The following is a 26,115-nucleotide window of genomic DNA, read 5'->3' as shown; positions in this document are numbered from 1 at the left end:
CTCCCTGAGAAGCTAAGTGATTAATTGAGAGAGATAAGGAAATAGCTGAAGGGGATAATTAAGATACTCTATCCTGTCCAGAGGATAAACAAAGAGCCCAGGATGGGGGATTTTGCTGATGTTTATAACATTTCTAACAGTATAAAAAGGAGTTACACCTTTTCTGAGGTGTAGTTCTTCTTTGCATATCCTTGGGGCATGTTGGGAACAACTGACCATCATGTCTTTAAACTTGGATCAAAGATTAAACACTGATTGTTAGTCAAACCTCCGTTTAAGTCTCATTTTGGGCTCATTGTGACTTGGATGTATTGTCAAACTTCTATGGGTCTAAACATATTCTCGAACCTTACATTGTCTTTTTATGTAGACTGAGAGCATATGCACCAAAGACAAATTCCTTGTGTGTCCAATCACATTTGGCTAATAAAGAATTCTATTCTATTCAAATTGATATTGACCAACCATATCAAGGATCTATCCCTTTGCAAGAAGTGAGAACTAAACCAAGGGAAGATGTCTATGGAGATTCTCAGTCATTCAAGTCATGGTTGTCCCAAAGGTGCTTTCTTCAAAAGGCAACTGGACTTTCTATGTTTTTTGTTGAAGACGTTTGGCTTCTCATCCAAGAAGCTTCTTCAGTTCTTCAGTGGATGAGAAGCCCAAACGTCTTTAAGCAAAAAACATGCAAACATAGAAAATTGATGGCAGGAAAAAAAAAACTAGTGGTCTATTGAGTCTGTCTTTCTATCGGTATTATACAGAAGCCTAAATCTCATTAGAGGGAAAAACTGCTCTGAACACCTTTCCCAATCTCCAGAGGAGTTACATTTCAGCCTTATTACTCCCAAAGTTTGAGTAAAAGAAGTAGTTTGCAGAAAGCTCACCTAAAAAATTATTTCCTTTTGCAGGGCTGGTTCTCAGGAGAAATAAAAAACACTCTATATCCCCAAACTTTTGACTGATTTCCTGTGGCTCTCAAGGATTTGGGACAAGGCAAGACAGAGGCCTCAAAGGAGCCGCCTTCCCTTATACTGACAAGAGATCTCCAAATTGTCTTGAATCTGTTGTTCCCAACAAGCCAGCTTTGTTCGTGAAGATTTTAAATCTGCTAAATGGTACAAGTAAATGCCATCTGCTTGCCCAGAAATCTCCATTACATCAAAGCAAGAAGCACACAACAGGGCCTAGAAAAATTGTGCTTAAAAAGAGCGGGTGACTATATATGGTAGAAGAAACTCCTAAACTATAGACACATTATTTTAAAGGTTTGTAAAATTTGTGCTGCTATGCATTTGAATGCAAAATGTATAAGTCACCATGTTCTTTGTGTGAAGCATTTCTTTTTGATAATCAGGAAAATTTTAATATAATGAAATACACAGTACAAAGAAAAAGATAAACTATAATGTTTAATCCTTCTGTGGTATGTCAGGATTGCTGTCTAACCAATTGTATTAAAATGCATAGCAGACACAGATATATGCCTCTCAATAAAATATGGTAGTCTGAAAGGTGCTATTAGATGCCTTCCAATTTTTGGGTGCCAGAGACTCACATGGCTCTCCTTCCCATTGAATGAGTTTTTAATGAAACTCCCCGCTGTTTGTAATTCTGAGTGTCACAAAGACAAGCCTTGGGAGAAGCACCCCATCCTCAGGACCTCTGGTGAATGTGAATTGCTCACCACTTGGAAAACTACTGTTGCAAAATATGACTTTAAAGGGAAAAAACAACATAAAAAGAGAGGAAAATGTAGAATGGCTCCTAAGCCCTTTAAAGCAGCTTTATTATTATTATTATTATTATTATTATTATTATTATTATTATTATTATTATTATTATTATTATTATTATTATTATTTATTAAATTTATATGCCGCCCAATCCCAAAGGACTCTGGGCAGCTTACAAAGAAAAAGCTTTTTGTTTCTTTAATCACAAGATAGAAACATCATAGAATACAGGGTATATTTTTAATAGAATTGATCTATCTTCAGTTAATAGTACAAATATGGAGACTTCACATCTGATCTTTTAACAGAAAAGTGGTAACTGAAGTATGGAAGTTTACGTAAATGACATGACAACATCCATATCTAAGAGGATTGGTTGAAGTCATTCATTATGTTAGATTTTGTGCGGTCCAATTAATCTATTGAAAGGGGCTATATGTTTGGTATTCCATTACTAGAGTCAGTTTCAATGTTTCTACTTTGTATTTTGCATATTCAAATTCAATTAATTTAAATTTAATATTAATATATCAATAAATTTATAGTGATTTATATTTTTAATCTTAAATTGTTTAGTTTTTAATGTTTTATTATACTTATTAATTTGTAAACTGCTCAGAGGTCCTCTAGGAGGGAGACAGGCGGTTAAGTTTGATACATGAATAAATAAAATAAATAACATCGATGATTAATATTCTGCACTTAAATCTTAAGCAAGTCATACATTGTTATTCCTCCCCACTGCCCCTCTTTTTGGCCATTTGGCATTTTGGTTGTATGTGTAGACACATCCCAAAAGACCTAAAAAAACAAAAACCATTTTCAGAGAATAATAAAAAAACCTCTCTGCAATGAACTCTTGCAGCAGATAGCCACCAATTCTTCCAAGTTCTTCCCTCCGATTCCCTCTTTGCTAATGTCCCTTTTTTATTCCCCAAAGATGTCAGAATACTGTAGTCCAGGGGTGTCAAATGTGCGGCATCATGTCACGTGATTTCCCGCCTTTGCTAAACCTGGGATGGGCGAAGCCAGCACGTGATGCATCCGGCCCCCGGGCCATGACACCCCTGCTGTAGTTACTAACAATTTGCACTATGGTATGGTTCTCTCAAAGATCCAGAGGCTTTTGAAACATTTCAAGCATTTTCAAGTCCTAAGGATAATAAAATCTGATGTGATAACGGTGCCCAAAAGACCAGCATAAGGAACATGGGGTACATTAAGTAAAAAGCATAGAAAATAATTAAAAATCCAAAAATAATAATTCTAAAAAGCTAAAAGATATAAAAGAGAAAGTATATATAAAAATAGAAGTATAAAAGGAAGGCTAGGAACAGGGAGCATAAAAGTTAATATGTGGCAGATGAAGCCTATCCCTCTGCAAAGTCTAATACGACAAGATGGATGTTCAGCAAGACTAATTTATGGCACAGGTCATCCTTTATCTGAAAATTTTAAGTGCTGATCCTCAGAATCAGGTAACTTATATTATAGCAGGGATTCTATCTGAAAGCAGCAGGGAGATGCAGAATTGTTCTGTGTGTCCCAAGTATTTATACAGTAATGGCGAGGTGAGCCTGTTCAAATGCCTCTGTAATACAGTCACTGGAGAAGCATGTGCTCACTTGTCTGTGGAGATTCTCAATCATCCACGACATAGTTGTCTCAAAGGTACTTTTTCAAAAAGCAAATTGGATTGTTTTTTCCCTAAGGAGGAAGAAGACATTTCTGTTCTCATCCAAGAAGCTTCATTGGCTCTGGCCAGAGCCGACTGCGCTTCTTGTATGAGAAGCAAAACGTTTTCTTCCTTAAGGGGAAAAAAAATGTACAGTTCTTTTGAAAAAGCACGTTTGAGATACAGGTTTTGTTGTTTCTGTGTGTCCAGAGTCACAGGGGCATTGTATCTGATCTCTGAATTCTGTCAATGTAATGAACCAATCTTGAATTCTTTGGAGTCTTTTAAACACAGCACAATAAGAGTTCTTCATCTGTATAACTAAAATGCCTCTTAATTGCTCCAAATATTCCTCCTCTTTATTAGTAGGCATTTTTGGAAAAAAATTAAAAACAGCCCAGAGACCGGAGTGAAAGAATTGAATGAATCTCCCATATCTTGAGAAGAGAACTTTGCATTTCTTTGCCCTATGTTCACAGCAATGCCGATATTTCCCCTTTATTTTCCTTGTTGAAAGTTATGGTTCTTATACAATGCATTTTTACAAATGAAACACTTTTTTCCTCAGGTCTCCACCACCAAGGAGTATGCAAAAAAAAAAAAAAGGGCAGCACCATGATATTAATATCACCCACCAGATGTCAAAGGGTACCTCTAAAGAAACAAGATCATAGGAGGGTTTTGCTAATAAACATTCAAAAGCACAATTTTTTTCTCTTCAATATTCTTACAGCAGTTATCATGTTCAACAGTCTTTGCCTGTAAAATTTTACAGTGTGGTTGTTGCTAAATCCTCCTTCATATCTTCTCTATTCTGTGCTTTAGCTAACCGTAATCTAAATAGAATTCTCTTTGACCGAAAATTCTGAAAATGTTAGGAAAAGATGAACTTTAAACCCTCTTTGTCATATTTGAGGAATAACGATATGAGTGCTCCTATTTTTCTTTAATAATGTATTTTTAAGTCTTGCCGCAGATTTTTGGGACCTACCAGAAATGTTTACTATGACTCCAAAATATTTTATTCAATAAGGATGCTGGCTGGGGGATTCTGGGACTGAAAATCGGGAGGACATCTAGGTAGAAGGTTAATACGGGTAGTCCTTGACTTGCAACAGTTCATTGCGATCGTTCAAAGTTACAACAGCACTGAAAAAAGAGACTTGTGACCATTTTTCACACTTAAGACCATTGCAGCTTCCCCATGCTCACATGCTTTACATTCGGATGTTTGACAACTGACTCATATTTATGACCGTTGCAGTGTCCCACGATCATGTGATCCCCTTTTGCGACAAGCAAAGTCAATAGCAAAACCAGATACACTTAACCATGTGACTAATTTAAACAACTGCAGTGATTCACTTAAAAAATGTGGCAAAATAAGTTGTAAAATAGGACAAAACTCACTTAACAAATTCCTCACAAAAAATTTTGGGCTCCATTGTGGTTGTAAATTGAGGAGTACCTGTACTTTATATGTTGCATTTCTATGCCCTATGATCAATATGCAAAAAAAACCACCCCACCCCAAAACACTTTTTGCAGAATTCCACTATATCTGCTAAACTAACTAAACTAACATTTTCCATTTTGTTTCTCTCTTCCCTAATGTCTAATACTAAGACATTTTACTAAAGTAAATCAGCTGCATTTCCAAAGGAGATCAAAAAGGAAACTCAAACCTTCTCTATATTCATCACCTTTTGCCTCATGTGGGTTTTCTTGTGTGCAGTAAGGGAGGAATTTTGAGTAAAACACCGTCCACACTCTGAGCATTTGAAAGGTTTCTCCCCTATGTGTAAACCTACATGATTTACAAGTTTAGATCTAGTACTAAAACCTTTTCCACAATCTGGACACTCATATGGTTTCTCCCCTGTGTGAGTCCTCTGATGCACCACCAGGTGAGAATTCCGACTGAAACTTTTCCCACAATCCAGACACTCGTATGGTTTCTCCCCTGTGTGAATCCGCTGGTGCACCACCAGGTGAGAATTATTACTGAAACCTTTCCCACAATCTGGACACTCATACGGTTTTTCTCCTGTGTGTGCTCTCTGATGGTATACCAGGAGACAATTCTGACTGAAACTTTCCCCACAATCCTGACACTCATATGGTTTCTTCCCAGTGTGAATCCGCTGGTGCACCACTAGGTGGGAACTCAGACGGAAACTTTTCCCACAATCTGAGCACTCATATGGTTTCTCCCCAGTGTGAGTCCTCTGGTGTATCACCAAGGCATAATTCCGAATGAAACTTTTCCCACAATAGAGACACTCATATGGTTTCTCCCCTGTGTGCGTCCTCTCATGTATAATTAGGTAGCAGTTCTGACTAAATGTTTTCCCACAATCCGAACACTCATATGGTTTCTCCCCAGTGTGAGTCCTCTTGTGTATCACCAGGCTGGAATTCTGACTGAAACTTTTCCCACAGTCTGAACACTCATACGGTTTCTCTCCTGTATGTATCCTCTGGTGTCTCACCAGTTCAGAACTGTGACTGAAACTTTTCCCACAATCCAAACACTGATATGGTTTCTCCCCAGTGTGAGTCCTCTGGTGTATCACCAGGTAAGAATTCCGACTGAAACTTTTCCCACAGTATGGACACTCATATGGCTTCTCTCCAGTGTGTATCCTTTGGTGTACCACCAGGTTGGAATTATGACTGAAACGTTTCCTACAATATGGACACTCATATGGTTTCTCTCCTGTGTGTGTCCTCAGGTGTACCATGAGGTCGGAATTGTGAGTGCAACTTTTTCCACACTCTGGACATTCATACAGTTTCTCTCCTGTGTGTGTCCTCTGGTGCACCACCAGTTGGGAATTCTGACTGAAACTTTTCCCACAATCCAGACACTGATATGGTTTCTCCCCTGTGTGAATCCTTTGGTGCGCCACCAGATGGGAATTAACACGGAAACCTTTCCCACAATCTGGACACTCATAAGGTTTCTCTCCTGTGTGAGTTCTCCTGTGTATCACAAGGTGGGAACTATGAGTGAAACCTTTCCCACAATCCAAGCACTCATATGGTTTCTCACCTGTGTGAGATCTTTTGTGTACCACCAGATGGGAATTAAGACGGAAACACTTCCCACAATCTGAACATTCATATGGCTTCTCCCCTGTGTGAGTCCTCTGGTGCATCAAGAGATTGGAATTCTGACTGAAACCTTTCCCACAATCTGGACACTCATACGGTTTCTCCCCTGTATGTGTCCTCTGATGGTTTACAAGGTGGGAATTCTGACTGAAAGCTTTTCCACAGTTCGGACACTCATATGGTTTCTCACCTGTAGGAGTCCTTTGGTGTAAGACTAGAGGAGCGTGTTTGCTAAAATCTCCATACTGGAAGCTTTGGTATGGATTCTCTCCGGTGTAAGTCCTTTTATTTTCAAAAGGGAAGGAGCTGTAGCAAAAAACCTTCTCACATCCGGAACATTCATTCGGTTTTTCTCCAGTATGGAAACTCTCATGCATAATCAGCTGTGATCCACAATCTGTGCTTTTCCCACATTGGTGGGGTGTTTCCACCAATGGATTCTGGAGGTCAAAAATATTTTGGATCCCATCTTGCCTGGCACTTTCATTCAAGCTATTCTTTATTTCTTCACAGGGCAAGGCTCGCACGACTGCCTGCCCTACATAATTATCCAAGTCACCGGGTTCTCCCCACTCACTTCCAGGTATTTCCATCTTTTTTCTGAATTTGGATATGAGTTCCAGAGTCTCGATTTTTTCCCAGCTCAAAACCCAGTTCCTGTTATTCTCTTCTGTCTGTTACTTGACAGGGAAGGAGAGTTTTGTTGTTTTCTGCAGGAAACTGGAAGATTTTGATTGCTGACTGCATTCACTTTCTTCTTTAATTCCTCTTGTGATTTTTACTTATCCAGAATGTCTTCTTGGCATCCTCTTTGTCTAGAAGATTGACATAAGTTTAATTGGTTGTTTATAAAATGGGTGCCCAACAGGTGAAAAACCACAAGTAGAAAGCATACATTACAATGAAAAAGCAAGCATGCCAAAATGCTAGATTAATCCCCAACTTTAATTATGATTCATTTGACACATAGAATATTAATACTAATAGAATACTAATAAGATTCAAACATTCACATAATCGTAAAATTCTCTTGTTGACTTGAGTAAATCACAAATTCTTAGCGCTACAAAGGGTTATCATCAAATATATCTAGAAATGCTGAGGATATATCATACAGACATCCACACAGATATACACTTACAAATATATGTTGGAAAACCATGTCCCAGAAATGGTACACTCAAACCTTTTGGTCTAATTTTAGAGATGTGAACTGAAGAAATGATGCCCAGAGCCTCTGCAAGATTTAATGCAGCAGTTTTGCTCCTTTCTTGCCTAAGAAAGCACCATGCTTATAAAAAGCACGAGCGACTCCTAAACTGAAGGAGACTTTTTTTCAATCCCCCAACCAGAAGAAATTTGATGGCGCCGCTTTTAAATCAAGGGGCACCAGTGGAATTAAAATTCGGGGAGGGAAGAAATATGTAGCAGCTGAGTAAGTTGCAGCTTAGTTGAATCTCTGCTTCTACACAATGGAGAAAACCAAACAGCATTACTTGTTCCCGGCTCCACCCCGACCTCAACTCACCTTTCCAGCTGCTGCTTCGACCCTTGAAAGAGCGAGAGCCCCTGCTTGTTCCACCATCCTCCCATGAATGAGCCGGAAGAGGAAGTTCCCCTCCCGCATCCACTCTAGCAATACCAGATTGTTTCAACGCCTTTCACTCCCAGTCTCTCTGCCTCCCGTTGGATGCCAGTACTCAACAACCACCGATGCCGCTACTGTATTGGCGGCTTTCTAGGCGCTGATCTATGGCGCGCCATCTAGCGACAAAAGCTCGAAAAACACGTTCCTTTTGTCTTCTGAGGTGCTTGCTAGATTTTTGATGAATAGAAAAGAATGGCATACATACAATAACAGAGTTGGATGGGATCTTGGAGGTCTTCTAGTCCAACCCCCTGCTCAGCCATGCCAAATGGCTGTCCAGTCTTTTCTTAAAAACTTCCAGTGTTGGAGCATTTACAACCTCTGAAGGCAAGGTGCTGGACTGATTAATTGTTCTGTCAGGGAATTTCTTCTTAGTTCTAGATTGCTTCTCTCCTTGATTAGTTTCCACCCATTGCTTCTTGTCCTGCTCTCAGAGAACAGGCTGATCCGCTCTTTGTGGCACCCCCTGAGATATTGGAACACTGTTAGCTTGCCACCCCTAGTCCTGTCCTTCTTTTCATTAAACCAGACATGCCCAATTCCAGCAACTGTTCTTTATACGTTTTAGCCTCCAATCATCTCTGCTGCTCTAGTGATTACTCTATGTGCCAGTAAGTGGTTTTCATCATCAACTATCACATTGATAGCTTATCTCTAGGATGAACCTGTTTTTTCTGGCATCCAGAGGGGCACTCATCGCCACTGCAATTGCACTGCAATCAGGGTGTGTGTGAGTTCATTAGTTTTTGTAAGGGAGGGGGTTAATTGTTAGGCACCCAGAATCACCATGAGTGCATTAGGTGGACATATAAATTTTCTTAATAAATGAATCAATCAATCAGAATCAGAAGCTTCGTTCACAGGAAGTGAGAACTAAGGGAAAGCATCCTTTTGTTGTAGTGCGGGGGGGGGGATAGAAATACAAGCAAGCAAACTAAGTGCACCTCTTTTGGGGATCAGTAAATACTGTTGCAGCCAGTTTCTTATCTCGGGGGTGTGGGATAACTCCTCAAAACCTACTTTTGCAACTGAGGGAAGCTTGACCAGCAAAGCTAGATTCAACTTAGCTATAGAAGATTAGCCAGGTGCTGGGTCCTAAAATTTCATTAAGTTCAAGGTGGAAGGAATAGCCAACACTTTATCAGGAGTGTCAAACTGGCGGCTCACAGGCTGGATGCGTCATTCACAGGTCACACCCACCCAGATCCATGAAGGGAAAAAATGTTGCGATACATCATGGGACTGCAACGTGATGTCATGAGTTTGACACCTGTGCTTCAGATGGACTGAAGGTACAGAAGGGTCTTGATAGGCTTGAGCATGGGGCCCTATTCCCCAAAATGCAATTCAGTGATGAGAAGAGTTAAGGTCCTAGACATAGTCAAGAAAAACAATACAATACAATACAATAGCAGAGTTGGAAGGGACCTTGGAGGTCTTCTAGTCCAACCCCCTGCCTAGGCAGGAAACCCTACACCATTTCAGACAAATGGCTATGCAACATCTTCTTAAAGACTTCTAGTGTTGGGGCATTCACAATTTCTGGAGGCAAGCTGTTTCACTGATTAATTGTTCTAACTGTCAGGAAATTCCTCCTCCGTTCTAAGTTGCTTCTCTCCTTGATTAGTTTCCACCCATTGCTTCTTGTCCTGCCCTCAGGTGCCCTGGAGAATAGTTTGACTCCCTCTTCTTTGTGGCAACCCCTGAGATATTGGAACACTGCTATCATATCTCCCCTAGTCATTCTTTTCATTAAACTAGACATTCCCAGTTCCTGCAACTGTTCTTCATATGTTTTAGTCTTCAGTCCCCTAATCATCTTTGTTGCTCTTCTCTGCATTCTGTTCCACATCTTTTCTACATCGTGGTGACCAAAACTGAATGCAGTATTCCAAGTGTGCCCTTACCAAGGCCTTATAAAGTGGTATTAACACTTCACGTGTTAATACAAAAATGTTAATACAAAAACACTTCACCTGTTAAAACAAAATGCACGGTATATAGAACTTGTAGTACTTGGACTCAACAGTAGCAACTAGATGTGTCTAGTTGTGTCACCACTTAAATATGAGCCAGAGTGTGCTGCAGCTGCCAAGAAAATAAAAAGGAAATGTAGTCCTAGGTTACATCAACAGAGGCATAGAACCAAGATGACCTGAAGGGATAAGTTTGAATACTGTATTTATTTCTAGTCATCACAATACAATAAACATGGTAAGACTCTAGAAAGAGGGCAGAGAAGAGCAACAAAGATGATAAGGGCATGGAGGCTAACCGTAGGGTGGAAAGTTGAGGCAATTAGATATAATGTATAATGAAGTATAATGAAGAGAAGGTCTGGGGATGATAGGATAGCCGTCTTCCAGTATTTGAAGAGCTGTCACAGAGAAGAGAGGGTTGGGCCTATTCTCCAAGGCACCTGAGAGCAGGAAAAGAAGGTGGAAGGTAATTAAAGAGAGAGCCAAGCTAAAACTTTAGAGAAATCTCCTGTCAGTGAGAATAATTAATCAATGGGATGCAGGCGTGAATTCCGGCAGGCACTACTGCTGGTTCGCTCATTTGTTCTTTGTGCACGCAAGCGTGCGCAGTACAATTAAAACTGTTCTGTGCATGTCCAGAACCATAAAACAAGATGGCGGTGCCTACGGCGCCACCTGGAGAACCGGTTTGTGGGCGTGGCAGGCCTACGTCACTGCCGATTCCAGTGACCCAGGCCACCAAACCACTACCGGTTCAGCCGAACTGGTCCAAACTGGTAGGAACCCACCACTGGTGGGATGACTTGCCTGTAGAACTTGTGAGTGCTCCATCACTGGAGGTTTTTAGAAGATATGCTGGAAGTTGAGGATTGCCCTGTTAGGATCAGTGAATAAGGCAGCCTCCTTCCCTTCTCCAATAACTGGGCTTCCTCCCCTCCCTCTCTTCCCTTTCTCTGGCTGACTCGGGGTTGGACTAGAACAGTGTTTCTCAACCTTGGCGACTTTAAGTCCTGTGAACTTCAACTCCCAGAATCCCCCAGCCAGCATAGCTGGCTGGGGAATTCTGGGAGTTGAAGTCCACAGGACTTAAAGTCGCCAAGGTTGAGAAACACTGGACTAGAAGACCTCCAAGGTCTTCCCAACTCTGTTATTTTTTTAAAGGGCGACCCACTCCCCTCTTCTCCCTGGGCTTCGTCCCTTCCCTCTCCCCCCCCCCCCGTTTCTCTGGCTGCCTGAGGCAAAGAAGCAATGGATTCGCTGCCCAGCTCACCATCCCAGCCCGGGGGGCGGGGAGGAGCAAGCAGGGGGGAATCCCCGACTGGACGACGCTCTCGGCCCTTTAGAGAATGGGAGGAGCTGGACGGAGAGAGGAGGAGCTATAAGCGTTCCCAGCTTAGGCTCTGGAAACTTTTGGCTGGGATGGTTCCGGGGATCCACGTGAGTGGCCGGGAAGGAAGGAAGCTTAGCCCGCGGGGCTGCGAGGAAAGCGGATCTTTTCCTGCGCGCATCTCTTGGAACGAGGAACAGAGCCGCGCTTCCCTGAGGGCGCCAGGTAAGAAGCTCCCTCCCTCCCTCCTTCCTCACATCTGGGGAAATGCTTGGACAGGAGACCTTCAATGCAGCTTCTTGGGTGCTGCTCAAATCGCTCCGGCAGTCACCAACTTTCTCCTTGGGGAGATTAATAAACAACAACAACAACAACAATGGATGAGCTGTAAGAGCTTGCAGCTTGGGATCTGCCAATTCCTGCCTGGGGTCGTTCCGGGGAGAGAGATCCACGTGCCTGGCCGGGAAGGAAGGAAGCGTGGCTGGCGGCGATCGCGGATGCTTTCCTGTGTGCATCTCTTGGGAAGCGGAATTCGGGCGAGGAAGAGAGCCGTATGTTTCCCATCGTGGGCCAGGTAAAAAGCTCCTCCCTCCCTCCCTTCCTGGGAAATGCTCGGACAGGAGACCCTTCAATGCAGCTCATTGGGGCGCTGCTACGATCGCTCCTGCAGTCCCCATTTTCTCCTTGGGGAGATGATGGTGATGATGATTTATTTTACTGGCCCTTCCTGATCGTTTCCCGTCACTTTTCTCTTGGACTGTTTCAGATCCAGGAGGCTTGGTGTTCAATGGCTGGGAAACCGGCGGGGAGAAAAGGGCGCGATCCCTCCCAGGAGCTGTTGTTTCGGGGAGTTGCTCTGGACGAGCCTCCTCCGGAGAGAGCATCGGGTAAAGGGTCCTTCTGATGCCCTTTAATCTCTTTGCCCTCGTTTCTTTCATCCCTGAATTCGTTTTCATTGTTCAATTCATGGTCGAGAGAGCTGCCTCTGAATCCAATCCTTGGTCCTTCCTCACCTTTCCCTTTTCCCCTCACCCAGGGTGAACTTCTATGTATTGTTGCTGTGGCTGCAAAGGACTCACATAAAGGGGTTCCCTAGTTAGCCTAGAAATAGGCTAAAATCAGCCTTCTGCACTGTATGCTCAAGAAGATCCTTAGGATGGTTGCTAACAAATTATTCCCTTGCTGGTTTTTTTCCATTCCTAGACATTCCCATGGCCTTGTCTTCATCTCCCGGAACCTCAGGTCTTTGTAGTGGAGGATTAACAGCAGTTGAGCTTCCAATGCAGGTGGTAGGATTCTCCCCTCCCCTCCCCAAATGTGCCAATCTCCCAATAACAGGATAACACAATTGGAAGAGTTCTTGGAGATCTTTTAGTCCATCCTCCTGTTTCAAGCAGGAGACCCTATACCATTTCAGAGAAGTGGGTGTCCAGTTTCTTCGTAAAAACCTCCTGCCCACAACTTCTGAAAGCAAACTGCTCCATTAGTTAATTGTTTTCCCTGTCAGGAAGTTTCTCCTTCATTCCAAGTTTCCTTTCTCCATGATTAATAATACAATAGTAGAGTTGGAAGGGACCTTGGACTTTTGGAGGTCTTCTAGTCCAACTCCCTGCCTAGGCAGGAAATCATACACCACTTCAGACAAATGGTTATCCAATATTCTCTTCCAGTGTTGGGGCATTCACAACTTCTGGAGGCAAGATGTTCCACTGATTAATTGTTCTGTCAGGAAATTTATTCTCAGTTCTAAGTTGCTTCTCTCCGTGATTAGTTTCCACTCATTGCTTCTTGTTCTACCCTCAGGTGCCTTGGAGAATAGCTTGACTCCCTCTTCTTTGTGGCAACTCCTGAGATATTGGAACACTGCTATCATGTCTCCCCTAGTCCTTATTTTCATTAAACTAGACATACCCAGTTACTGCAACCGTTCTTCATATGTTTTAGTCTCCAATCCCCTAATCATCTTTATTGCTCTTCTCTGCACTCTTTCTAGAGTCTCCACATCTTTTTTACATCGTGGCAACCAAAACTGAATGTAGTATTCCAAGTGTGGCCTTACCAAGGCATTATAAAGTGGTATTCACGTGATCTTATGGTCTACTTTATCAAATGCCTTGCTGAAGTCCAAGTAAATTAATCGACGGCATTCCTCTGGTCCACTAATTTTGTCACTTTGTCAAAGAATGCAATAAGATTAGTCTGGTATGATCTGTTTTTGACAAACCCATGTTGGCTTTTGGCTATTACTTTGTTTACTTCTAGGTGTTCACTAATTCGTTGCATGATTATCTTTTCCAGAATCTTTCCTGGTATTGGGGTCAGGCTGATAGGTCTGTAGTTTCCTGGATCTATTTTTTTCCTTTTTTGAAGATGGGAACCACTTGCATGTAATTCATTGAAATGTTCATTGTTAGGAATATTCATGGAATATATGGTATTTTTTCCTTCTCCCTGTGTCAGGAATTGGTAGCGCTTGAGGATGTAGCTGTGTTTTTCTCCGTGGAGGAGTGGGCTCTGCTGGATTCAAAGCAAAAAGCCTTATACCAAGAGGTCATGCTGGAAAACAAGAGGAACATGGCCTTCTTAGGTAAGGGATTCTGTTAAGATATTTACATTTAGTAGCCAAAGGTCAAATCTTATATCAACTTAATAACAAGCATAGGGCAATGTTTTGGACAAATGGGAGTTTGGAAGAATATTGATCAGTGATGTGCGGTGAGGTTTATTGCTGGTGAGGCACTGACACAGGGGTTTCAAATTTTTTTAGACTTGTGGACTTCAACTCCCAGAATTCCACAGCCAGGCATGCTCAGTTCCGATTTAAAGCAACAGCATTTGTTTTTCTCCTTTACGAAAAAGTTTTACTTCATTCTTTTTCTTCTCCCTCCCCCTCCTTCCTCCCTCCCTCCCCCCTCTCTCAAACAGACACACGCACACAGAGAAGTTGGATCCCTCTCTCACTCACTCACTCTCAAACAACAAAAACACAGAAGTTGGATTGGATATATTTTCCAATGGCTTGAAAGCAGCTCCTCTGCCCCCACCATTCCCCTGCTACCTTCCGATCCGAGCCTTTGATTGCAGGTGGAGCCATGTTGCCTTTTCAAACTTGTAATCAGTGAAGCTGGGCTTATATACTTTTATCCAGGTGTGTGTGTGTGTGTGTTTGAAAAGGCAACGTGGCTCAGCATGCAATCAAACTTTTTGAATTCCTCCCCCTCCCTCCGACCCACACACGCACCTTTTCCAGCTGTTTCAGAGAGGATTTCAACTCTGCTCTTGCCTGCCATCATGAAAAGAAAAAAAAATGTAAAAGGAAAAAGACAAGAGCTGAGGCCAGGCTGAGCTAGTTGCTGCCAGAGCCTCTAAAAAATCATTCTCTACAGAAGGCAGGAGAATGGCGTGCCTCATTACGTCAGGAATTTTTCGGCTTTTAACTCTTGCTTAGGTTTGCTCGAGTGATCATAAGTCAGACTAGATGAGGCACCTCATTCTCCTGCCACCTCCTGTAGAGGGCACTTTTAATGAAGCTTTTTTAAACAGTTAAGCACTAAGCAGAGTTCCGTGGTGATTCTGGCAGCAACTAGCTCAGCCTTTTTCCTTTTTCCTTTTTTTTTCTTTTCATGATGACAGTGGTGAGGCTCTGCCTCACCTGACTGCACATCCCTGATATTGATAAATATTCAAATACAGCAATGTTGCTTGATCCCCTTTACACCTAAGTTTGTCTTAACCTTTTTCTTTTTTTCTGTTGCAAGCAGGTGATGGATGGGAGATGGAGGATTCTGGCCAAGAGGCAGTAGCAGCTTTCCCAAAAGAGAAAAAGGAAGTTGGAGAAAAGATGGATGGAAAGCAAAGTCGTGAGGAAAACCTGTTAATGGTTGAGCTGGAGAATTGCTCTGGTTCACCTTGTGCAGATACCAATGTCTTATTGAACACAGAGGATTGCCATGAAAAAGAAGTGTGTTCAGGGTGTGGAAAAACACTTCGAGATGAATCTGGATTATGTGACTGTTGTGAAAGCCCTGCTGGAGGGAAACAAGATGAAAGCAGGCAACACTCCAGAAGGAGCCTTCCTTCTCCATTACATGAAATAGTACAAGGAGGAGGGGAAATGTACAAATGTACGGTGTGTGCAGAAAGCTTCAGTACAAGCCGCTCTCTTGCATTGCATAAAAAGATTCACAAAGCAGAGGATCCACACAAATGTCTGGATTGTGGAAGGACCTTCAGGAAGAAAAATCATCTGAGTTCACATAAGAGGGTCCACGAAGAGAGGAAACAGCATCAGTGCATTAATAGGGGAAAGACCTTTGGAAACAGCACCACCCTTACTTCCCACCAAAGCATCCACAGAGAGGAGAAGTTGCATCAACGCAGGGAGGGTAGAACGAGGTTTACTCGGAGCAATGAACCAAATTCCCTGGAAAAAATCCTCACTAGGAATAAACCATGTAAATGCCTGGAATGTGGGAAGAGCTTCCGCTCTGCAAGTGAGCTCACTTACCATAACAGGATCCATACAGGGGAAAAGCCATATCATTGCACAGTGTGCGGAAAGAGCTTTGCACAAAAAGGCAACTTCAATTTACATAAGAGGATCCATACCGGAGAGAAGCCGCATAAATGTACAGAATGTGGGAAATGCTTCAGGACCTCCAGTGCCCTTACGCATCATAAGAGGATTCACACAGGGGAGAAACCCTATGAATGTTTGGAGTGTGGAAAAAGCTTCAACAGACGTGACACTCTAACCTTGCATAATAGGATGCATAAAGGGGAGAAACCTTACAAATGCCTGCACTGTAGAAAAAGCTTCAGTCAAAAAGTTCATCTTAAGTCACATGAGAGGATCCACACAGGGGAAAAACCATTTCAATGCATGGAGTGTGGAAAGAGCTTCCGTTTAGCTGGTCATCTTACTGCCCATCACAGAATCCACACAGGGCAGAAGCCCTTTCAATGCCTGCAGTGTGGAAAATGCTTTGCCAATTCTAGCAGCTTTAATACCCACAAACGGACCCACACAGGGGAGAAACCATACAAATGCCTGGAGTGTGGAAAGAGCTTCCGTAAATCCAGCCACTTAACTTCCCATAGAAATATCCACAGTGGAGAGAAACCGTATCAATGCACCGAGTGTGGGAAGCGCTTCAGTCAAACAAGTCACCTTAATATCCATAAAAGGACCCACACGGGTGAAAAGCCTTATAAGTGCACCGAATGTGACAAATGTTTCACCAGTTTGAGCTCCCTCACTTCCCACAAAAGGCTTCACACCGGGGAGAAACCATATGAATGCCGCATGTGTGGAAAGAGCTTCAATGCAAAAAAAAGCTATATCCTACACAGCAGAACCCACACTGGGGAGAAACCATATCAGTGCCAGCAGTGTGGAAAATGCTTCAGTGATTCTGGAGAACTGACGATCCATAAAAGGATTCACACAGGGGAGAAACCCTTTAAGTGCACAGAATGCAGCATGAGTTTCAGAAGAAGTGGTTACCTTTGTAGCCACAAGAGGATCCACACTGGAGAGAAACCATATACATGTCATGAGTGTGGAAAAAGCTTTAGACACAATAATTCATTCAGGAGCCATAGAAGGCTTCACTCAGGGAAGAAATCCTATAAATGCCTGGAGTGTGGAAAATGTTTTAGTGAGAGTGCCCAGCTTACCTCCCACAATAGGATCCACACAGGAGAGAAGCCGTTTAAATGCGTCGACTGTGGAAAGAGTTTCAAAGACGGGAGAAATCTTACGCTGCATAAAAGAATCCACACAGGGGAGAAGCCATATCAGTGTGTAGAGTGTGGAAAGAAATTCAGAACCGGGAGTGTCTTTAATTACCATAAGAAGACCCACAGCATGAAAAGATGATGTAAGGCGTAAAAATCAAGCTAGGGTGGGGCAGGGGGATGTGCCTCACATGCCCCGCACCCGTTCACCTGAAAAAAGCACCTTTGGGATAAGACATTCAGACAACGTTAGAAAGCAGAAAGCTGGCTTAGACATCGTATAGGGAAGATGGTGAAATATTTCAGGAGGAAACATTGCAACCTAAGTGGTGAGGTGCAGAACTGGTGTTGACAACCATCCATATTTCACTAATGTTGGAAGGAATCAGCAGTGGATCTACAACTACACCCATGTGGAGAAAGTCACACCAGAATAAAGAGAAATAGGATCTTCGGTGAGCACTTTGCTGGGACAAAGTGACGGAAGAGAATGAACTATTGAACCAATACAAGGCTCGAGAGTTTTGTCATTAGTAATAAGTGGAGGGATGGCCCTGTGTCTGCACCACCTAACATTGGTTGTGTATAACTGATTTCTAGTCTGAGATATGATATTGGTTTTTTTTTAATTAATGCCCAAACTTACATGGTAGTTAAAAGGCTACATTTATACAGTTCAGACATAGGCTGTTTTTGGTTAGCAAATTGGACAATTTAGGGAACCAGCTTTAGAATATACAGTCAGCCCTTGACTTATGACCACAATTAAAGCCCAAAATTTCCATTGCTAAACAAGATAGTTGTTAAGTGAGTCTGAAACCCATGTTGGAAAACATAAGAGAAGGAAGTTCATAACATCAAAATCGGTCGGGGCCTAATTTATGGGTCTCCAAACCTGGCAACTTCTGGACTTCAATTCCCAGAATTCCTCTTACCATGCTGGCTAGGGGATTCTGGGAGTGAAGTCTTAAAAAGTTGCCAAGTTTGGAGACTCCTGGCTTAGACGTGTGGAATTATAGTTTGTAGTTGTTTCTAGTGCTTTCCTACTATAAAGGCTTTTGGTGTTCAACACCCTGGAAATGGAGAAAGAATTATGGTGAATAATTCCTTGCTTTAAAATCTCAAAAGGGGGAAGTTGGCGAAGGGGCCTAAGATTCCTTGGAAAAGGCCAGATGCACAATAGATCTTTGACAATTGGGAGGCCAGAGTCTAATCAGGAGCGGTGAATCCTGGCCCTTTTTTGACTTGTGCACTTCAACCCCCAGAATTCCTTAGCTCACCATGCTTAAAAACCAGGTTCCTTTACTTGCTGGAGAATTCTTGAAGTCCACATGTCTTAAAGTTGCCAAGTTTGGTAATCCTTGGCCTAGATTTATGGAATTATGGTCTGTTGTTATTTATAGTGCCTTCCTGCTGCAAAGTCTTTATGTGTCCAATAAACTGAAAAGGGAGAAAGAATTATGGTCAATATTTCCTTGGTCTTCAAGAAAAGGATTATAAGCGTTACGAGACCCCTGAATCTTCTAAATAAAAAGTTAAAAACTCAAAATGTACTATGGGAGAAGGCAAAAGGCACGGATAGGAGAGTTTTGAACACCTCAAAGAAGTAGTAGTATGCTGGAAATAGGAAGTATCATTGAAAGCTATGCTATATTACCACTGAAGTTACATTTATAAAAATTTAGGAAACTGATGAGGTTTCTCTGTGTACACGTTAGGATAAATAGCTTGGCTGAGCTCTGTATTACATAAACTGGTATGCAGGAAGGCTAAGATGTTGGTTCCACCACAAATCCGCAAAGCCCTTATCTGCGGAGACATAAGCGCGAAGAATAATTCGCACCGTTCGAAGCGCTAAGGAAAAATGCGACCCTACCGCGATGACATAATCGCGGAGGGCAAATCCGCGCATTCCCAAGCACTCAGTACCCTAAACCTAACCCTAAACCTAACCCTAAAACAAACTCCTAAACCTAATCCTAAACCTTACCTTAATTTAAATCGGCTTTCTGCCGTGGTGCCGTTTTAAAGCACCCTTCTGTTGCCGCGCTGTTGTCGCGGCGGTGATGACGTCGCGGCTTTAGCGACGCGATTTTATCACTGCTATTTTGATGAGCGCGGTTTTGTCGTGCCACAAAGATGTTAGTGTAAAACAGGCAGGAATTACTCTAAAGCAGTGGTTCCCAAACTTTTTCAGTCCATCGCTACACACTGATCCTCAGTGCCCCCCACCCAATGGTGGAATTCAAATTATTTTACTAATGATTCTGTGGGCGTGGCTTGGTGGGCATGGCTGGGGGATCATGTGACTGGGCGGTTTGCACAACAGAAGGAAGATAGTAACACTAAAATTCAAAACTGTAACAATTAATTGCACATTTATTCAAAATCCAATTTAAAAACCTTTTTAGTTAATGTTAATTCAACAAAATTGTTGAACATGATCCAGTGATACCAGTCTGATAGTCATTTTTCAAGAACCTTAGTAACTAGTAACTTAGTAAACTCAGTAAAATTTAGAAACTACTTCACTGTTCAGTAAATTCTGTGTAATACAGTGCATGCCTGATCATTCACATACACACTGCTGCCTTTTGTTTTTTTCCCCAAAATAACAGGGTAGGGTGGGGGTAGAGAAGGAAGAAGACTTTGTTCTGTGGTATCTGCCATTTCAGAAATGCTCATTAGACTGCCCCACGTGATCAGTCTTTCCGTATTATTTTTATTTATTTATTTATTTAATTTGTTTATTATTTATAGGCCGCCCTTTTCCCTGAGGGGACTCAGGGCGGCTTACAATTTATGGGGAGGGGAATACAAGACAAGACATGAGACAATACATAAGTAAAAATAGAACACACCATTCATTCATCATTCGGGTGGGGACGGATTAGAATCTTTATCCCCAGGCCTGACGGGATAGCCAGGCCTTGAGGGCTGTGCGGAAGGTCTGGATGGTGGTGAGGGTGTGAATCTCCACGGGGAGGTCGTTCCAAAGGGTCGGAGCTACTACTGAAAAGGCTCTCCTCCGCGTAGTTGCCAGTCGACACTGACTGGCGGATGGAACTCGGAGGAGGCCTAATCTGTGTGATCTAATAGGTCGTAGGGAGGTAATTGGCAGGAGGCGGTCTCTCAAGTATTCCTCAATATATTGGTGCCCAGCAGCTGGTCAAAATCCTAGTAGTACTTATGGAGCTGTAGATGATACTATGGCAAAATACAAGTCTTGCAGCTCATGTATACTTTACACAACGTAAGAGTGATGCCATTATCCAGGTTTATCTGTGACAAAGGTCTCACTGTGCATAAATATCAAGATAGGAAGGGCACTTTATTAAAAAAAAACCTGCAGTGTTTTGACTCCATTTGGTTATAAAACATCTTGTTTGGCATACTGGGAACATTTGGACAGCATTTTCTTCTAATATGGGACGTTGTTCTATCATAATTTTGTTTTGCTTTGTTTTTTCCTGTATGTGACAATATCCAACTTTAGACCACTTTTTTATTTACTTTTTTTAAACAGTATGTCGGAAATGCTTATTCCTCTTCCACAATCTCCCCTATATTTCAGCGTTCAATTAGATTACTTTGCAACTCAAAAGTTTGAGAAACCACCCCAAGTGCCCTTCCTCCTGCTCCTCCTCGCTTTTTAAGGCCACCTCTACGAATGGAGCGAGGAGGCAGAGGGGGGCTAGCCTCTCCCCCCCCCCCCCGTTTACCTGTGTTGCATTTCTGGGGTAGAGGCAGGCGAGAGTGGCGCATCCGTGTGGAGTGGGGGCAAGAGGGATTGGTGTGTGTGTGTGTGTGTGTGTGTGTGTTTCCGTTGCACATGCGCACTGCGATGCAATGCAATCCTCGCGGAGGCGGCTCACAGGGCAGTCCCGGGAGTAAGAAGTAAAGCCATTTATAAAAGCGCGCGAGAGGCAGGCGAGCGCTCTTGTGCAGTGACACCGGACTCTGCTGCGTAACGCAGCACCAATTCCCAAACCCTGAAATGCAGGCCCAAGGACAGCCCCGTTCAGTCCCGCATCTCTTCTCCATGCACAGCACACGCAGAGTCATATCAGAGGAAAAATGCAGGCAAAAGGCTCTTCTCTTCTTTCTCTGCCCCCCTTACCCCCCAGCCTGACATGCTTGTATGCCACCTGAGTGAGTGAGCGAGCATAAAATCCTTCCAGTCTTTGGGACATTAGACTGAATTTCACCCCTGCTGGAAGTGCTCAGATGACTGCCAGCCAACAGAGCCCCAGGCAGAATTGCGCCCTGCGAGGGGGCCATCTCCAGCACTCCACTGCCACCTCCTTTGCCTCTTAGCGCCCCTCTGATGCCCCCTTGCCTCTTAGCGCCCCCCTAAGTCATCCCACCGCCTCTCAGGGGGTGGTACCGCCCACTTTGGGAACCACTGCTCTAAAGGGAGATGAGAAAATTCCTTCTGACTCTTGACTTGTAAACTGTGGCAAATGCTGTGTGAAAGCCTCCAAGAGGACGTTGGTGGGGTACAAAGGCTTTGAGAGAGATTTCCTTGTGTTACTTTTTCTACACAATAAAGTTGTTGCTTACAATCTCCACCTCAGTGTGTTCAATCGGAGGCGTGGGCACTTCTGGTAAGGGGGCTGGAGCAGGAAAGGTAAGGAAAATCCAAAAGTGCCTTTGAGTCCAGAAGGATCTCCTTCCTTCTTTCAACCAGATGGCAAGAGCCATCTTGAGGAAGAAATGGGGAATACGCCTGGAACCTGCAGACTTCAAGCATGCTGTTAGGCTTGGAACTGCTTTACTATAGGAAAAATAGTTTGTACAGGTAGTCCTCGACTTACAACAATTGATGCCAAAATTTTTGTTGTTAAGTCAGTCACGTTTAGTGCAATTTGCTCCATTTTGTGACCTTGCCACAGTTGTTAAGTGAATAACCACAGTTGTTAAACTAGCAACAAGGGTGAATCTAGTTCTTCCCGTTGACGTTACTTGTCAGGTCACAAGAGGTGATCACATGACCCCAGCACATTACAACGGTCATAAATGTGAGTCAGTTCCCAAGTGTCTGAATTTTGATCACGTGACCATGGGGATGCTTGAACGGTCGTAAGTGCAAAAACGGTCGTAACTCGCTTTTTGTAAATTGCAGTTGTAACTGAATGGTCACTAAATGAAATGTTGTAAGTCAAGGACTATCTGTACTGCGTAGAAGTAATTCTTCTTCTGAGCTTCATATATGGATACTTTTCAATGGAGGGATTAAATATTTCCCCGCTCAGGCCTTTTAAATGGTTAAATATTAAATATTTCCTAGTTCAGAAGTTTTCTTCTGCTTCAAAGTGGTATGGTTAATGGGGGGGAGCGCTGGTCGCAACACACATGCGTGCTGAGGTCACACGCATAGCATTATGGGTGTGGCCATGCCCATGCATGACCCCCTGCCCTCCCCCCACTTTTGATGCGCAATCCCAAAAACGTTAGCCATCACTGATATATGTCCTTCCCTCCCTCCCCAATATGAGGTTCAGAGATCTTCAGAAGGTAAGAAGAAGGAGGGTGTGAGGTCGGGTGGGGGTGGGACCCTGCAGGAGAAAGTGAAGGGCCAAGGAGACCCAAGGGTTAGGAAACAAAGCAAAAGGATGTCTTGGAGGGTGGGGGAGGCCTAGAGATGCCTACGGCAGGCAGGCCTAGCTCTGTGCTAGGCCTCCAAGGAGTTTTTCCCAGCTCTGAGTAGACAGTGTTCTGCTTAGCGACTCACACATTTGATTAATGGCTGCATCAGGGAGAGCAGGGGGATTCGGGTAGTTAAGGAAAGCAGTTTCACTTAAGAGCCATTGCAAGCTGCAACCTTAATTCAAGGCCCATAATAGTTATATCTTGAGAACTATTTTTATGCGGGCTGTGGAATTCTGGGGGTGAAAATCGGGTGAAATCAAGGTAGAAGACTGAAACTCCACAGGTGGGAATTCCATAATCAACAAACAAAAGCTCCACCCACAATTCCTTTTTGAGGAATTCCTCTACTTTTGGAAAAGGAAATATCCAGAAGTTTTGCTGATAACCAGAAACTAGTAGTTAGCCATTTTCCATTTCACTCCACTTACAAATTTAATCATGAGAAATGTTTGAGCAAAATGAATCAGGCCAAAATTCAAACAATCAATTTCTCACATATACTGGGAGATCACAAATGAAATTCAAGCATTCTCTAAACTCATCTACCTTTCCTCATATGGATTACCTTGTGTGCAATAAGGGATGATTTATGCTTGAAGTAATGACTGCAGACTCGACAATTCAAAGATTTCTCCACGGTGTGAGTCCTCTGGTGTGCCACCAGATTGGAATTTTGACTGAAACCTCTCCCACAATTAAGACATTCAAAGGGTTTCTCTCCTGTGTGAGTCCTCTGGTGTGTCACCAGATTAGAACTATCACTAAAGCTTTTCCCACAGATATGACATTCAAATGGTTTCTCACCTGAGAGAGTCCTCTGGTGTTTCACCAGGCTGGAATGATCACAGAAACCTTTCCTACAGGAAAGACATTCAAAGAGTTTCTCTCCTGTGTGAGTCCTCTGGTGTGTCACCAGATTGGAACTTTTACTAAAGCTTTTCTCACAGACAGGACATTCAAAGGGTTTCTCTCCTATGTGAGTCCTCTGGTGTGTCCATAGGCTGGAACTCAGACTAAAACCTTTCCCACAATCAGGACATTCGAAGAGTTTCTCTCCTGTGTGAGTCCTGGTGTCTCACTAGATTAGAATTATCACTAAAACTTTTCCCACAGATATGACATTCAAATGGTTTTTCTCCTGTATGAGTCCTCTGGTGTTTCACCAGGCTGGAATTATCACTAAAGCTTTTCCCACAATCAGGGCACTCAAAGGGTTTCTCTCCTGTGTGAGTCCTCTGGTGTCTCACCAGAGTGGAATTCTGATTAAAGCTTTTCCCACAGATATGACATTCAAATGGTTTCTCTCCTGTGTGAGTCCTCTGGTGTCTCACCAGATTGGAATTCTGATTAAAGCTTTCCCCACAGATATAACATTCAAATGGTTTCTCACCTGTGTGAGTCCTCTGGTGTTTCACTAAGCTGGAATGATCACAGAAACCTTTCCTACAGGAAAGACATTCAAAGGGTTTCTCTCCTGTGTGAGTCCTCTGGTGTTTCACCAGGCTGGAATGATCATAAAAACCTTTCCTACAGGAAAGACATTCAAAGGGTTTCTCTCCTGTGTGAGTCCTCTGGTGTATCCGTAAGCTGGAACTCAGACTAAAACATTTCCCACAATCAGGACATTTGTAGGGTTTCTCTCCTGTGTGAGTCCTCTGGTGTCTCACCAGATTGTAATTATTACTGAAGCTTTTCCCACAGAAAGGACATTCAAAGGGTTTCTCTCCCGTGTGAGTCCTCTGGTGTGTCACCAGGCAGTAATTATCACTAAAACCTTTCCCACAAATAGGACATTCAAAGGGTTTCTCTCCTGTATGAGCCCTCTGGTGTTTCACCAGGCTGGAATTATAACTAAAGCTTTTCCCACAATCAGGACATTCAAAGGGTTTCTCTCCTGTGTGAGTCCTCTGGTGTCCCACCAGACTGGAATTCTGATTAAAGTTTTTTCCACAGATATGACATTCAAATGTTTTCCCACCTGTGTGAGTCCTCTGGTGTTTCACCTGGCTGGAATGATCACAAAAACCTTTCCTACAGGAAAGACATTCAAAGAGTTTCTCTCCTGTGTGAGTCCTTTGGTGTCTCACCAAATTGGAATTATTACTAAAGCTTTTCTCACAGATAGGACATTCAAAGGGTTTCTCTCCTGTGTGAGTCCTCTGGTGTCTCACTAGATTGGAATTATTCCTAAAGCTTTTCCCACAGATAGGACATTCAAAGGATTTCTCTCCTGTGTGAGTCCTCTGGTGTGTCACCAGGCAGTAATTATCACTAAAACCTTTCCCACAAATAGGACATTCAAAGGGTTTCTCTGCTGTATGAGTCCTCTGGTGTTTCACCAGGCTGGAATGATCACAAAAACCTTTCCTACAGGAAAGACATTCAAAGGGTTTCTCTCCTGTGTGAGTCCTCTGGTGTCTCACCAGATTGGAATTATTACTAAAGCTTTTCCCACAAATAGGACATTCAAAAGGTTTCTCTCCTGTGTGAGTCCTCTGGTGTGTCACCAGATTGGAATTATTACTAAAGCTTTTCTCACAGATAGGACATTCAAAGGGTTTCTCTCCTGTGTGAGTCCTCTGGTGTGTCGCCAGGCTGTAATTATCACTAAAACGTTTCCCACAGATAGGACATTCAAAGGGTTTCTCTCCTGTGTGAGTCATCTGGTGTTTCCGTAAGCTGAAACTCAGACTAAAACCTTTCCCACAATCAGGACATTTGAAGGGCTTCTCTTCTGTGTGAGTCCTCTGGTGTGTCACCAGATTGGAATTATTACTAAAGCTTTTCTCACAGATAGGACATTCAAAGGGTTTCTCTCCTGTGTGAGTCCTCTGGTGTGTCACCAGATTGTAATTATTACTAAAGCTTTTCTCATAGATTGGACATTCAAAGGGTTTCTCTCCTGTATGAGTCCTCTGGCGTCTCAAAAGATTAGAATTCCAATGGAAACTTTTCCACAGTCCGGACATTCAAAGGGTTTCTCTCCTGTGTGAGTCCTCTGGTGTGTCACCAGACTGAAATTTTTGCTAAAGCTTTTCCCACAGATAGTACATTCAAAGGTTTTCTCTCCTGTGTGAGTCTTCTGGTGTTTTTGCTAAAGCTTTTCCCACAGATAGTACATTCAAAGGTTTTCTCTCCTGTGTGAGTCTTCTGGTGTTTCATCAGGCTGGAATTATCACTAAAGCTTTTCCCGCAGTCTGGACATTCAAAGGGTTTCTCTTCTGTGTGTGTGGTCTTATGTC

General features: G+C 42.9%; 2 protein-coding genes across 2 annotated transcripts; one reads left to right on the top strand and one right to left on the bottom strand.

Moving 5' to 3' along the window:
• Positions 1–3,893: 3,893 nt before the first annotated feature.
• On the bottom strand, positions 3,894–25,956 carry LOC148047688 (uncharacterized). The gene is given in 5 exon segments (XM_087708106.1): positions 3,894–7,206; positions 16,989–17,013; positions 17,162–17,246; positions 23,439–23,522; positions 23,911–25,956. Coding segments are annotated over 5 exon segments (4,287 nt in total). The 5' UTR covers positions 25,843–25,956; the 3' UTR covers positions 3,894–5,045.
• Positions 11,482–18,074, top strand: LOC148047689 (uncharacterized). The gene is made up of 4 exons (XM_087711746.1): positions 11,482–12,369; positions 12,686–12,768; positions 13,943–14,069; positions 15,244–18,074. The coding sequence occupies exons 1-4, from the start codon at positions 12,036–12,038 to the stop codon at positions 17,361–17,363; spliced, it is 2,664 nt and encodes an 887-aa protein (XP_087567872.1). The 5' UTR covers positions 11,482–12,035; the 3' UTR covers positions 17,364–18,074.
• Positions 25,957–26,115: the final 159 nt, after the last annotated feature.

This window comes from Thamnophis sirtalis, unplaced genomic scaffold (genome assembly GCF_051295495.1).
Source record: "Thamnophis sirtalis isolate CommonGarterSnake01/CBP01778 unplaced genomic scaffold, rThaSir2_p1.2 scaffold_3, whole genome shotgun sequence".
Taxonomy (NCBI): Eukaryota; Metazoa; Chordata; class Lepidosauria; order Squamata; family Natricidae; genus Thamnophis; species Thamnophis sirtalis.
The sequence above is the reverse complement of the archived record's forward strand: the minus strand, read 5'-3'. Positions and strand labels throughout refer to the sequence as shown.

What these genes read in the sequence shown, in the direction of transcription:
- LOC148047689 (XM_087711746.1), top strand. Translation starts at nt 12,036, where the DNA reads ATGTTTCCCATCGTGGGCCAGGTAAAAAGCTCCTCCCTCCCTCCCTTC. An exon ending in CAGTTGAGCTTCCAATGCAG is followed by an intron (nt 12,769 to 13,942) that starts GTGGTAGGATTC and finishes TCCCTGTGTCAG; the next exon opens with GAATTGGTAGCGCTTGAGGA. An exon ending in GAGGAACATGGCCTTCTTAG is followed by an intron (nt 14,070 to 15,243) that starts GTAAGGGATTCT and finishes TGTTGCAAGCAG; the next exon opens with GTGATGGATGGGAGATGGAG.